General features: G+C 42.6%; 1 protein-coding gene across 1 annotated transcript in view; it reads right to left on the reverse strand.

Moving 5' to 3' along the window:
- The window catches only part of myo9aa (myosin IXAa), a 125,766-nt gene that overhangs the window by 40,918 nt on the left and 71,410 nt on the right, over nucleotides 1–13,438 (reverse strand). The window contains exons 6-11 of the mRNA XM_080458538.1: nucleotides 11,860–11,913; nucleotides 8,644–8,741; nucleotides 7,464–7,590; nucleotides 7,021–7,110; nucleotides 3,132–3,248; nucleotides 2,834–2,968 (exon numbers count right to left, since the gene is read on the reverse strand). Of these exons, the coding sequence (XP_080314664.1) occupies nucleotides 2,834–2,968; nucleotides 3,132–3,248; nucleotides 7,021–7,110; nucleotides 7,464–7,590; nucleotides 8,644–8,741; nucleotides 11,860–11,913 (621 nt within the window). The remainder of the gene's footprint in view (nucleotides 1–2,833; nucleotides 2,969–3,131; nucleotides 3,249–7,020; nucleotides 7,111–7,463; nucleotides 7,591–8,643; nucleotides 8,742–11,859; nucleotides 11,914–13,438) is intronic.

The raw sequence follows: 13,438 nt of genomic DNA on the forward strand, positions 1-13,438 counted from the left end.
AATGAATACACAGTGAAAGCATATTGTGTTGATGGACGTACTCAGGCAGGTGGTCATATTGTTGTGGCTGACCGGGGAACACAGGAAGACGCCTAAAGCGTGTTAACATTCCTCAAAAAAGACATGCAAGTGATGATATCTCCAGTCACTAATAAAAACAGAGAACATAAACTGCTGTGAAGTCAAGCCAGTTGTGGGTCGACCTGTTTGGTTTCATAATGACACAAAACAGCCAGAGCATTCTTCACTTTTCTCTTTTCTTCCCCACGCGTCTTCTTTTCCTTCATGGGAAAGAGATTTAACCAGTAACGAGCCTAATCCGGGGGAGGTTTAATAAAGAAAAGAAAGAATAAAAAAAAAATCACTGGAATCCCCTTTTCTCTTATTACCCTGAAGTCAAAAAGTTAATTAACATTGTTTACTGTGAGCGCGGAGGAAAAGGAGTTCACCGGAAACAGTGAGTCTGAAAGGAAAATCCTCTTCTCCAGTAAACAAACGCGTTCGACGTTTCATTCCTGCAAACCGACGGCATGTTGAGGTTTTACCACCGAAACAAAACAACAAATCCAATTTGTGTCTTTGGGTAGAAAGAGCTTAAAAAACAGTAAAAGCAGAAGAAGACGCTGGAAACTATGAGGCCCACACCTGTTTAATGCAACGTGAGAGCATGTGAAGCACATTTTACTAAATTTGTGGGTCAGACGGGAGCTGAGTCAGCACTTTGGTAATCACCGAGCTGTGGTTTGTGGGAGCGGGACTCTGAATCCACACCCAGATTTTAAATCTTCCTCCTGCTCCGATTCGGGCTCATTCTGACTGAAACGTTCAAGACACAAAATGTGAGGTTTACGTAATACCACTGTAAAGCAGAGGGGGCAGTATTGAGCCACCGTTCCTCCTCCAGCTGGTACTTCTTGTGAGTGCAGTTTTCTTAAAGTTTCCACCACAAGGACAGTTTAGGTCCCTTTTACGTTTCAAGTAAAAAAGTTTCACCGTAGGAAGCTTTTTTAAGAAGTTGAGTTTTCCCCATTTCCATCAAGACTGAGTGTTTTGAAAAGTTCCACCTTGGGAGCCATTTTTCTCAAAATTGTTTTGCTCCATTTCCACAGAGACGGAATCGGAGCATTTTTATAAAGCTGCATTTTTCCATTTCTATGTAGATAGAGTCAGGCTGTTTTTAAAAGAATGCATTTCCCCCCCCCGATTCCAAGGAGTGTTTTCAACAAATTGCGTTTTACCATTTCCATGGACATGGAGCATTTTGAAAAGTTTCACCTTCTGAACAGGTTTCAAAAAGTTTGCATTTTTCACCATTTCTATGTAGACAAGAGTCGGACGTTTAAAAAAAAAGTTGCGTTTTCCCACATTCATGGAGACAGGCCAATTTTGAAAAGTTCCACCTTGGGCGTCTTTCTTCCAAAAATTGTTTAACCCCATCTTCATGAAGACGGAATCAGAGTATTTCCATGGAGATGGAGCACTTTTTAATAAGTTCCACCTTCTGAGCCATTTTCAAAAAAATTGCTGTTTCCATGGAGACAGGAATGTTTTTAAAAAGTCATGTTTTTCTGTTTCCACGGAAACGGTAGCCGTTTTCAAAAAGTTTCAAATCAGGTCTGAGTCTTCCAGGAACTGGAAGCTTTATCGGGTCTTTACCACCAACGGTCTCTTTTCTTTCCACTTCAGTCGCTTTCTTCATGGAAACAGATGGAAAAGTTGGAAAACCGATGCTCGGTTACTGGCCCGCTGTACACTCATGATTATAGTGTATTATTTATTACATGTATTATTATTCTAACAATCTCTTTCTTCATTTCATGTCTTTCAGCGACGTGATCTCTGGCCTGGCAGCGTCGACGTAGGAAAGAGTTGAAAAGAAGAAGGTTTGCTGCTCGGAGTGGCTCGAAGTGGCCAGAGGAGAAGGTTCAGCCGCAGTGACTCACGCTGGACGGACGGACGGAAACTCACAGTCACTCTGAAACAGGCTGTGAGGCGAGTTTCAGAAAATCCCGTTTGGATCGTTTTCAGATTGGATTCCAGGCTGCCAGCATGAGGTTCACCCACGTTTCCAAACCTCTTCACTTCAGTTTTATCTGCCTTGATTTACAGAACCAACGTCTGGGTGTAATATCCAGAGTGTGATCCAAGAGGAAACCAAACAGGACGAAACAATTATGACAAGCTGGACTTTAAGACTAATATTTATCTATTGATAACTAGAGCTACACTCGGTAGAGCGCAGACCCTCACCGACCGGCACATTTGTTTGCAGAATCGTTAGCATGTTAGCCGTTAGCGCATATCGATGCTAACTAGCCTGTCAGGAAGCTACATCAGTGTGGGAAACACTGAGCAGGGAGCGTCTCCATGGCAACAGAGGCTGATCTGCTTTGAACTTCATGAGGCGCCTCTCTCATCCGATTTGTATGGGAAAAATTGTTTTGTCGTTTTTTGAGGGATTTATTCGGAAAAGGTTCGTCTTCAATGTCCCGAAATCTAATCTATTGGTCCTTGGACGACAAATCATCCCTGAAAGTTTCATGCAATTCGGGGTAGTAAAATACCTACACCTACCTACCTATTTACTTCTACCTACCATTAAATAAAAGAACATGCAGACGAAAACATGACCTTCTCGGCCATTAAGGCAATTAAAGGATGAATGTAAAGAAAATTGTTAAAAAGGCAAAAGGGAAGTGAGAGAGAGAGAGAGAGAGAGAGAGAGAGAGAGAGAGAGAGAGAGAGAGAGAGAGAGAGCCTTCAAAAGCCTGTCAGCGACGACATGTTGAGAATCTAAAGGTGGAATAAAGACCTTGGTCTTCTCCTGCCTCACCTGTTCCAGCTTGAAGGTGTGCTGGTTGAAGTAATGTTGGAGACGCTCGTTGGCGAAGTTGATGCAGAACTGTTCGAAGCTGTTGTTCTCGTAATCCTCGAAACCAAAGATATCAAGAACTCCGATGGACAAGATCTGAGGAAGAACAAACAAAACAAGGTGGAAAATTATGACGACATTAAAAACTGGGTTGTTTAGATCGATGTTATATTGACGACACTCTGGTCTTGAAAACAGTGGTGAAGCACCGCTGATATTGTAGAGTTGTTTATGAATAAAGTTTGAAGGGTGGTCTCACCTTGGTGGTCTCCTCCAGGTCTCGGATGTTGAGCAGGGCGTGGTTGATCCTGAAGACGATCCAGTCGAACAGAGCGCTGTACAGAGACTTGGCCATGGAGTCTCGCACCGTACCGGCCTGCAGACACAAAAACACCACCGCATTCAGTCACGGTCACTCACCTTCACCGCGTCACACAACCTTAAACATGAAGCAGGTGAAGCTCAATTCAACCATATTTTAAGAAAAATAACTATATATATATATTTTATATAATTATTTTATTTCAGTGATGGCTACAAACTCCGGTCTGTTGGTAAACAAATCGATTTTGGGGTTAATGATTTAGGCGACTGCAGGCTGGAAATTTGTAGAATTAAACGGTCATGGTCTTGTTTTGGCGTGTTTGTTTACCGGAAGTAAATTTTCAAGAATTTTTTTTTTTTCTGGTAGAGTAACTTTAATCATGTTTAGCATGTAGCATCGCTTGTGTGTTACCCCTGAAACTCATTAGCATGTAGCATGTAGCATGTAGCACGGCTCGAAGTAAAAACCTCCTGAATCCACTGAGCAGTTAAACTACTGAGCGACATGAGGTGAACTCTAAGTTTCTGGTGTTGTACGAGCAATCCGTCTCCTCATTAACGCTAAATAATCTCCAAATCGCTCCTGCTCTCGTCTACCCGCAGCAGCCATGGCTGACGCGAACGTCACGTAATACTCGTCAGGTTGTATCGGGGATGTGTTATGAGTATAGAGCAAAGTATCTCTGTGTATCGTAAATCCTGGTGGAATGAGCCCCGTCAGTGTAAGAACCGTCTCGCCGTCGGTCTGCACAGTAACTCAAAGTGCTGCAGACGGTAATCCTGAGCAGCGCCGCACATCTGCAGCACACATCGGAGCTCGACCTTGAACGCCTCGCCCCGCCAACGCTGCACGTCTGTGCGGGGAAAACCACGACTGGACTCACTTAAATAAAAGAGATTTACATCAAGGTCAACACGTGAGACTCGGACTACAACCGGCTTGGTTGAAACGCCGTCATTCAAGGAGCCGGGAAGTGCAGACACGTGTATATGTACACTGGAAATCACCCCTTTATACTCTGACCGGAGTGTAAATCTCTTCCCCCACAGTCCTCTGAGGAATCCCTCCAACTCTCCGCTCCTGATGGGAAGCACAAAACTGGATATTCTTTAATGCGAAAAGCAGAAATCTTGGAGAAAAGAGGCGATTCTACAATCCAAGCAGGCGTCTGACACCGATACTCTGAAAAGCTCCTTCAGGTCATCATCACTGGAGTCAAGTCTGGAGCGTCTGGACTCTTTCAGGTTGTAATTATTATATACTTTTAAGAAGAAGTTGGACTGAAACTAATATATTCTTAAGTTCTTGGAGTTAAGTTTATTAATGCTGCAATTTTTGTAAGTATCCCAACAGCGACTTGATGATGATTTATGTCTTCGGCTGACAAATCAAATTGTGGGACAACGGAGGGAAATCAGCCTTGTTCTCAATCCGACATATTCATGGTGACCTCATGAAGAGATGGCTTGTTCATTAATAGGAACTGTCCCGTCCAAATAAATAAATTAATAAAATGAAATCTCACACACTGAGTTCAATATTTCACTCTAAATTCAAAAAACAGAAAGAGGCGGGGTCTAAGACGATGACGTCATGGGCGTCATTATCGCTTTAACACTCTCACATTCTGCGGTATGCAAACAGTGAGCATTTCATTCCAGAAAGAAAAAAGTTTTTTACACTTTGTTAGTCCAAAATGATCTCCAACTTGATATATGGAACGAGAATTCATCCTAAAGTCAACTTGATAAGAACAAATTGTCTCGACGTTGATTTAACTGTTGGGACTGCTTTTATTTCTATTTCAAATTTTTTCTCTTTATTTTAGATCATTTATTGATTCATATGTATTTCATATATATGTGTTTTTCCTGTTTATCTGTATGTATATGTGCACAAGATAGTTGTGACAGTTCATTGCTCCTCAATTGTTAAAAAATAATAAAGAGATGTTTAAAAAAAAAAAAAAGCCCCATTCACATGACGAACATTTTCAAATGAAAACTTTCGTTGCGTCTTGGGTGTCCGTTAACACTACAATGCTGCTCTGAGCCGCTGAAAACGCAACTTTTCGAAAACACTCCCGACACCGTCTCCGTGGAAACGGGGGGAAAACGCAACTTCTGAAGTGCTGCTCCTGTGCATGCGCACCACGGCCGTAGTGAATAATCGTTCCTCTCATGCGTGAGTCGATCGAGCAGCATGTGCAGCAGCACCAACTTGTGGCCCGGCATGCCATCTACACCGTTTCCAGCATTTGTGCCGTTTCCGTGGAAACGACAGGCATAATCCTCAAAATGCTGCTTTGTAAAAGCAAAGCTTCTCTGAAACAAAAACACAAAACCGCATGTTTTCAGCTGAAACTTTGTGCTGACGGGGCCTAAATATTTAGAAGATACAGGAGTTACGTGTTAATGTTCCCGTTACAATAATAAGCTTCACAGAGCTCAGCGCTGGGCGGACCCGGGCGACAGTGAGCTACATCCCGTGTTGTGTATCACTTCACAAACGCTTCACTATCATAGCATTAATTGAAACGCTTCACTTCCTCCATCTACTGGAAACATTCGACCTTTCGGCAGCGGAGGCGAGCCACAGTCTTAAACAAAACAAACTACTGTGAGGCGACCCTAAACTTAAAAAATCCCCTGCTTTTTCATAATTAACCAGGATATTTTTAGCACGCTCAGACCAAACACCCCCTCTACTTGTCGGGACATATTATTCTGAACCGTAATGATCCATCAGCTTTTCTTCATGTGAAGGAAGTTAAAGAATTCAAAAGGCTCACAAATCAGAGAAAACGGTGAAAACTGGTCACAGAAGCACTTTTCTTTGAGGTTTTTTGACAGTCTGATGATGGGGAGTTAAAAGGGCAATGAGATTGTTGATACTGTGGGGGCATTGTTTACCCAGAGACCACCCAGAGTGCAACCAAAACAACCACAGTTTGTTCATATGAATCCACTTCCAGATATCCAACGAGACACGATGAGGCGGGAGCGGCTTCTGGTGGGAATGTGGGCGAAGGTGCAGCCATTCCCTGGAAGGCGGAAGCCGCTTGTCTTGGATTAAAAATGACACATCAAAGATTAAGAGAAATAATTCATTCATGTGAGGAAGAGAGCTTCCCCCTGTACGACAGTGGATAAACAAGTCTTCACGAGGTGTTTCTAGTAAACGACGGTAAGCAGGTCGCCTCGTCTCAGAGCGTCACGTCTTTGTTTTCAGAGTCAAACCCCATGAAAACTGTGGAGCTTTAAATTTCCCTTCAGCTCCTCTGAAAACACTCAGACGGGTGTGTGTGTGTGTGTGTGTGTGTGTGTGTGTGTGTGTGTGTGTGTGTGTGTGTGTGTGTGTGTGTGTGTGTGTGTGTCTCTAAGTGTCTCATTTGTAAAAATACTGACGATGTCATAAAACTCTGTGAACTTTTATAACTGGGAGCCGTGATAAATGCATGAGTGGGATTAGTGTGTTGATATTTGATCAGCTCAAAGCTCATTATTTTTGTGAGATGTGAGATAATCTTTGTATCATAATAAACAGTTTAATTTGTCTGGAATGAAGCAGACGTCAGACTGCAGCGTTAAATCAGTTGTACCAAGCTTAAGTCTCATCAAGGTAAAAACATCATGACTGAATTCAGACGTGACGTTTTTATGACCCAACAACTAAAACTCGCTTTAAATGAATAGAAAAGGAAACATAATCGCCTCAAATAACCAGAAGCAGCTCAAAGTCTGGACAGGAGTTCATTGTTTGGTGTGGAAGCTGATGAGAGAAGCAGGTTCTCACTGTGATCTAAGAAGAGGCTGAAGCTCACCTCGGACAGTTTGTAAGGAACGATCAGCTTCTCTCCCACAGTCACCGTCTTCCGAGTCGTCAGAGCTTCGAACAGCATTTCTTCTTTCACCTGCAGAGAGGAAGACGGTGAAAGACTTTTAACACGGGAAGCTTTGCTCTCAAGCTTATCTTTCATCAGAGTTTAACAGGATTCTGGCAAGCTGAAGAAAAGCTGTTAAAAAATCCTCTAAACTTCAATTCAGTAGGAAGATAAACCATTTTACCCAAATATACACAGAAATCGCGATATTAATTAGTAGTTAGAGGTGCACAACGACATCGGCACACAGCTGGTTTCAAAAAGCTTCTTTCAAACCGTCTTTTCAAATAGCACAGATACTGTGAATATATCATCTAATATAAGGTCATTTTGGATTTGCAGAGCGTGAATGCAGGGCGCACAGGAACACCCAGTGGACGTACCTCCAGCAGCTCGGAGACGACGGGCAGCACCTCGGGGTTGCAGATGTCGATGGAGTCGTCTCGGTAGGTCTTCCTCTTGTAGCGGATGTTTCCCAGGTGGAGGATGGCCGACAGCAGACAGAAGATCCTGGACGGCAGGAAAACAATTCAAACCGTCTCAGTGGTTTGTCCTCAAAATGAGGGAGGAGGAATGAAAACCCATTGTTTGTGTGTTTACGTTTCAGAAAAGGTTTGTGTTTACACTGCAACGTTTTGAAAACGGTGTCTGTTTTTAGGATTTTGGGCCACAAAGTGGCAAAGTTACATTATAAACGCTATAGGCAGCAACGATGGGAGAACAAAAACTTTGGTATGAGTAGACGATCAAGTTGGATTGTTATTACAGTGACTGTCAACTGAGCATGTGCAGAACAACTATTAACTACAGTTTTGGTATGTTTGACCAGTAGCAGCGTTTCCGCCGTCTAATCGAAACCGGAGCCCGAGAGTTTCGTCAGAAAGTTGCATTGTCACCCGTTTTTCCATGGAGGTGGAGTCGTGGCGTTTTCAAAAAGTTGCATTTTCAGTGTCTCCGACCATCGTTGTCGTGTAAACAAACAACCAAAACGCAACACAAAATTTGCGATTTTGAAAAACGCCTGGATTCGTCCCCTTTTCGTTGCACGCTGAAGGAGACTGATGTAAAGACTAAAACAGATCAATTCCCCCCGACACCCTGCAGCTTATTAAACCCTGAACGTGACCTGAAGGCAGTGAAAACTCTCCCATCAAATTTAAGATAATTCACCAATTATGTGAGCCATGAGGCTTTTTGTATTGTGAGTTACTGGCTTCCTAGTTCTTCTTTCTGAGGATCTGCCCCCTCCTCCTCGTTGGACTCTGAATTGTGCCTCCATGTGATCAATCTTTTAAAAAAAAAAATGAGATTATTTCTACATGACAAAGACTGGAAACTACGTCAGAAACGTTTCGGTAAGATTGGTAAAAACACCACAGACTCTGAAAACGAAGGTGGAATCTTGAAAGGACTTTTATTTGGCACTCGGGAAATAAAATGAGTATTTCAACCATGAGTATCCTTTGAAGGCTTAAACATGAATATTTCAACGTTCATGCTTAAACTATCAGAGTATTCAGCAGTTTTGGCCTCCCAGGTGAAAACTGGAACATCTTCACTCACCGTTTGCGCGTGGCGGGGAGGAAGCCCACCATCTCCATGGCCAGCTGAAGCCTCTCGAAGTCGTGCTTCAGGTCCTCTCCTTCCACAGTGAAGCAGTCCTACGTGACAAAAACAAAACAGCATCTCAGAGTTTATCTTGTCCCAGAAAGACCAGGAGAGACTCGGTCGTCTTCAGACTGGATTCCCTCCAACAGCTGCAGCTCCAGTTTTCATCCCAATTAAAACCGATCGGATCACGTTAAAAGATTTCAGTTCTGCCCACAGTTCTATTTAGGCATATTTAGAAACGTATAATCATTAATTTGCCTCATATATGAAATATCCTCTATAAAGAAAGCTTGCTCGTCTCATCGGGGCTGCAGATGTTAAAAAAAACAAAACAAAAAAAAAGCAGCTAATGACAAGTTACACTGAGGTTTAGAAGGACGGAGGAAATCCTGCTGACATGCGCCGTGGCTTTATGCCTTTAATGTTTACAGACTCTCTCGCAAAGACACTCAAAATACTTTGTTTTTAGATTACTTCGTAGTATAAACCCCGAGAAAAAACTGCAAGGCTGCACAAAGCGGACGAAAGGCATGACTCACAGTGGAATAAGGTATCATTAAGAAGTTTGGGGTGAAACTTCGGTCTGATGTGTGCGAGCGAACGTCTCCGCTCGTGTCCTGGAAACTCGTGGTTTTAAACCAAACCGCAAGAATCTGGCAAGCTGCTAAATGAGCCGAGAAGAGAAGCCGTTTGTGGCCTTTGCCGAGTCGTAAATGATAAACTGGCGTCATAAAATGATATAAAACTCAACATTTTAGCATAATGTCCGTGTTAGGATGCTGATAAATGCAAAAAATTTCATTTTAAATTTCGCACTGTATTTAAACACAAGATAAACTTCGATTTTATGTAAGATTAAGAGATTCCACTATAAGCCACTGGGTGGCAGCAGTGAGTTACTGTGCTTTAAAGTTTTCGTAGTTTTTAAGTGTTGTTTTTTCTGTACATTTAATGTGCACATTACACATTAACCATCAGAGTTACCTGAAGACGGGCCTGTGTTTCATGTTTAAAAGTGTGTCTGAACGGCTAAATTTCTCCTCACTAGAATCAATAAATCATGACATTTAATCTTTTCCCAGATGTGGAATCAAACTTCAAGTCGACTGATTGCGTTCACCGAGACTTTGCTATAATATTTCCATTGACATCAAATCATCAAATTTCTCTTTAAATCAGGTTTTGTCAAATACTTTTTTCAGTTCAGGTGCAAAAAAAAACGCCCAGTTTCATCTCAAGTGGGCCGGACCTGTAAAATAATGTCAAAATAACCTGTAAACTCAAACTTTTGAGTTTTTTCTTTTTTGTGAGGCAGAGTATATAAGATGAAAACGTCTATATGGTTGCAAAATAACAAACAATCACTACAATCTGAACATAAAACCTATTTTAATCAAAACGTCTGGTGGTAAATACAGTGAAAATCTTCTCCTATAGCTGTTGCATTATGGGAGTTTTTACCATCTCACCCGGACCTTGAGCGAGTTTGAAAGCAACTCAGCTCGGGTGTCGTGTCGTGTCATGTCGTGTCGTGTCTGCTAAGAGATTTGTTGAAAAATCTATGTTTTCTTTGAAATGTTTACAATTTGCTTGGTGGTTTGGCCGGATTGGAGAGTTCTGCCGGCCTGTTCTGGAGCACGGGCCTTATGTTTGATTTTTTTTCTGGTCTTCATACCTTCAATTGTTTTCCTAAAACAAATTGTATATTCATTCAGTTATTTCAGTTGTATTTCAGGTGTATTTATCTTATTCTATGTTTGCTATGGTTTTATTGTTCTGATCTGTTCTCGTACGTGGGACGTAGTCAAACCGCCTGGACCGTAATCAGGTGACTTTCTATCTTAATCTTTTTTTAAAACTCACTGATACACTAAAAAGTCAGATTTCATGAGCTTGTATGAAAGAGTTGACAAACTGAGTGATCAGTACTCCAAAATACTCACAAGTAACCGAGACTGGAATGGAAAAATCATCAGTTAATCACATGCAAGTGAAAAGTAACATAAAAGTGTGATAAATAAGTAGAAACCCAACAAAATACCACAAAAAAAAAAAGATCATTGACTTCCTGGATTCCAGACTTTTCTCTTCAGATCCACTATAAAGAGGTGAACGGTTTCATTTCTCACAATGAATTTCAAATATTCAACCCAATGAATTAGTTGCAATAGAAACACAGCGACAGGTCAAATTCAGATTGCACTTTTTTCTTTAGAAATCTCATGCTGTTGTTCATTAATTAAAAACTGATTTGTTTGCAATAAAACTAAGAGAAAATGGTATTTTCAGTCATTCAGCCCAATTAAAATCAAATTATTCTGTATGAGGCCATTAATTAACGGGCTGGGCTTTTCAAATGAGGACGCCTTATTTTTGTGTTTTTCATTTGAGAAAAGTTGCACGTTTACACGTCAATGTTTTGAAAATGATGTCCATTTACACAACAAGCAGGAATTCTGAAAATTATGTTTATATGTTGGCCACTAGTGGGTGCTGTTGTCTGTTTTTGTAATAAAACCACACACACATACACAGAGAATAATTTAATATAAACATTAACAACAGGAGAACACGACCATTCTTATGGACAGACCACCAACTTGGATTGTTATTACGGTGACTGTCAAAATAAAAGTACCAAGTTCCAGGAGAACATGGACTGGGAGTCGTGACCCTCTGGAGGAAAACGTTGTTCTTATTGTCGAGCTACTGAGCATGTGCAGAACAACGAATTACTACAGATGTGGTGTAGATAGAGTTGCAGCATTTAAAAACAATTGTGGTTTCCTCGATGGGCTGAGAGCAGCGTTACGGACAATTTTCCGTTTTCACTTCAAAACGTTGTCGTGGAAACGGGGCCCAAACTGAGTTGGTCCCCCCCTGGAGGAGAAGGATCAGTACTGGAAATCAGGCGCAGGTCAATGATCAAGAAAGACTCAGGTGGCTACAGTGGCCAGGATGTGACTGGACATGCCACCACGACCCAGAGAAGCAGGACAACGGGGGAAAAGCAAAAAAACAAACAAGACTACAATAAACCCAAACCAAACCAGGAGGGGGGTGGGGGTGGGGGGGGTGGGGGGTGGACTACAGAGCAGAGCGAGTGTGGCTGGAGCTGCAGGTTTCTCCAACATGTGCCAGACACACCGAGGAGACACAGATACTGACCGGTTCACTGTCACAGTAACTGTCCCAGTGCCGCCGCTGGGTTGTCTTTGTCATCTGCAAGCGTTGGGGGAGAGCGTATGGAAGCAAGGTCAGTGTTAGAGAGCAGCATGAACGTAAACATGAACACAGCGGCGATGGAGGGGCGACACCGGCAGGGCGGTTCAAGCACTCGCAGTGAGACGTCACTCGTTGACAGACATTTAAACACACAAACAGCTTTCATGGACTCTCAGACTCTTTTCTCACTGGGCCGCACAACCTGAAGCTGAGAGACAATAAAACACAAGAACAGAATGCGAATTGGCTAAAGCTGTCACGCTGAATAAGTCGCACGCATGTTTCAAGAGCTTTGCAGGAAGAGTGAAACAAAGTTTAAGTAGGAGTTGCACCAGCGTCTGCCTGCGATAGATTTACAACATAAACTTGGACGACGTTCAAATCACAACCGGTGGGATTTAAAATACGTTCGCTTAAAATCCACGTCACTCAGCATGACAGTAAATTGAAGCTCACGTCCAAAAAAAAAAAAGGCTCGAGACCCGAATGACGCACGCGGCAGATTAGCGATAGCGTCTCACAGTCGAACAGCACTCCGTCAGCGTTCCCCTGAAGTTCCTCCAGATTTATAAAATCTGTTGATCACGACGTCCACTCGTCACGACCGCCATTAGTCGTACAACACTTCCTCAGAATTTGCATAACGTTTGCTCAAGGGTCGCAAAACAGAGGCTCGACAGACTTCTGAATATTTGCGTTTTTTATTTCAGAAAAGTTTCACCTTAGGAAATTCTGTCCATTTACACGGAAACGCTGAAAACGATGTAGTTTTCACGTTGGGCCACTAGTGGGTGCCGTTTGTTTTTAATAATGAAACCACACACACACACACACACACACACACACACACACACACACACACACACACACACACACACACACACACACACACACACACACACACACACACACACACACACACACACACACACACACACACACACACACACACACACACACACACAAAGAACAATACGCTATAAACATCAACAATGAGAGGACAAGGACATTCTGGTGGACAAACGACCAAACTGGATTGTTATTACGGTGACTGTCAAAATAAAAGTACCAAGTCCAGGAGAATGTAGACTGGGAGTCGTGACACTCTGGAGGGAACGTTGTTATTGTCAGTCTACTGAGCATGTGCAGAAGAACTATTCACTACAATCGTGGTGTGCATGACCGGGAGAAGCGCTGCTGCTGTTTCCACGGTGACGGAGCATTTTGAAAGAGTTGTGTTTCCTCCTGTTCACACGGCGGCGGACACCAAACACCCAAACTGAAAATGGCTCGAGACGCCGTTCAGACGTCCACAACGACTTTGATAAATAGGGAGGAAATCCCAGCAACAGGCTTGAGAGACGCTACGACTGGAATCCTTGCGGATGTTTGGGGATGTTTTGGAAGGCGTTTTTCTAAAGTGCAGTTCTCTGCAGCCCAGTGAGAGGAAGTCTTTACTCTTTACTCGGGCTCTGATAACTGAACCAACTCAAACACCCACAAACACACTGAAGCATTAGAG

Source organism: Lipophrys pholis (assembly GCF_963383615.2).
Source record: "Lipophrys pholis genome assembly, chromosome: 2".
Taxonomy (NCBI): Eukaryota; Metazoa; Chordata; class Actinopteri; order Blenniiformes; family Blenniidae; genus Lipophrys; species Lipophrys pholis.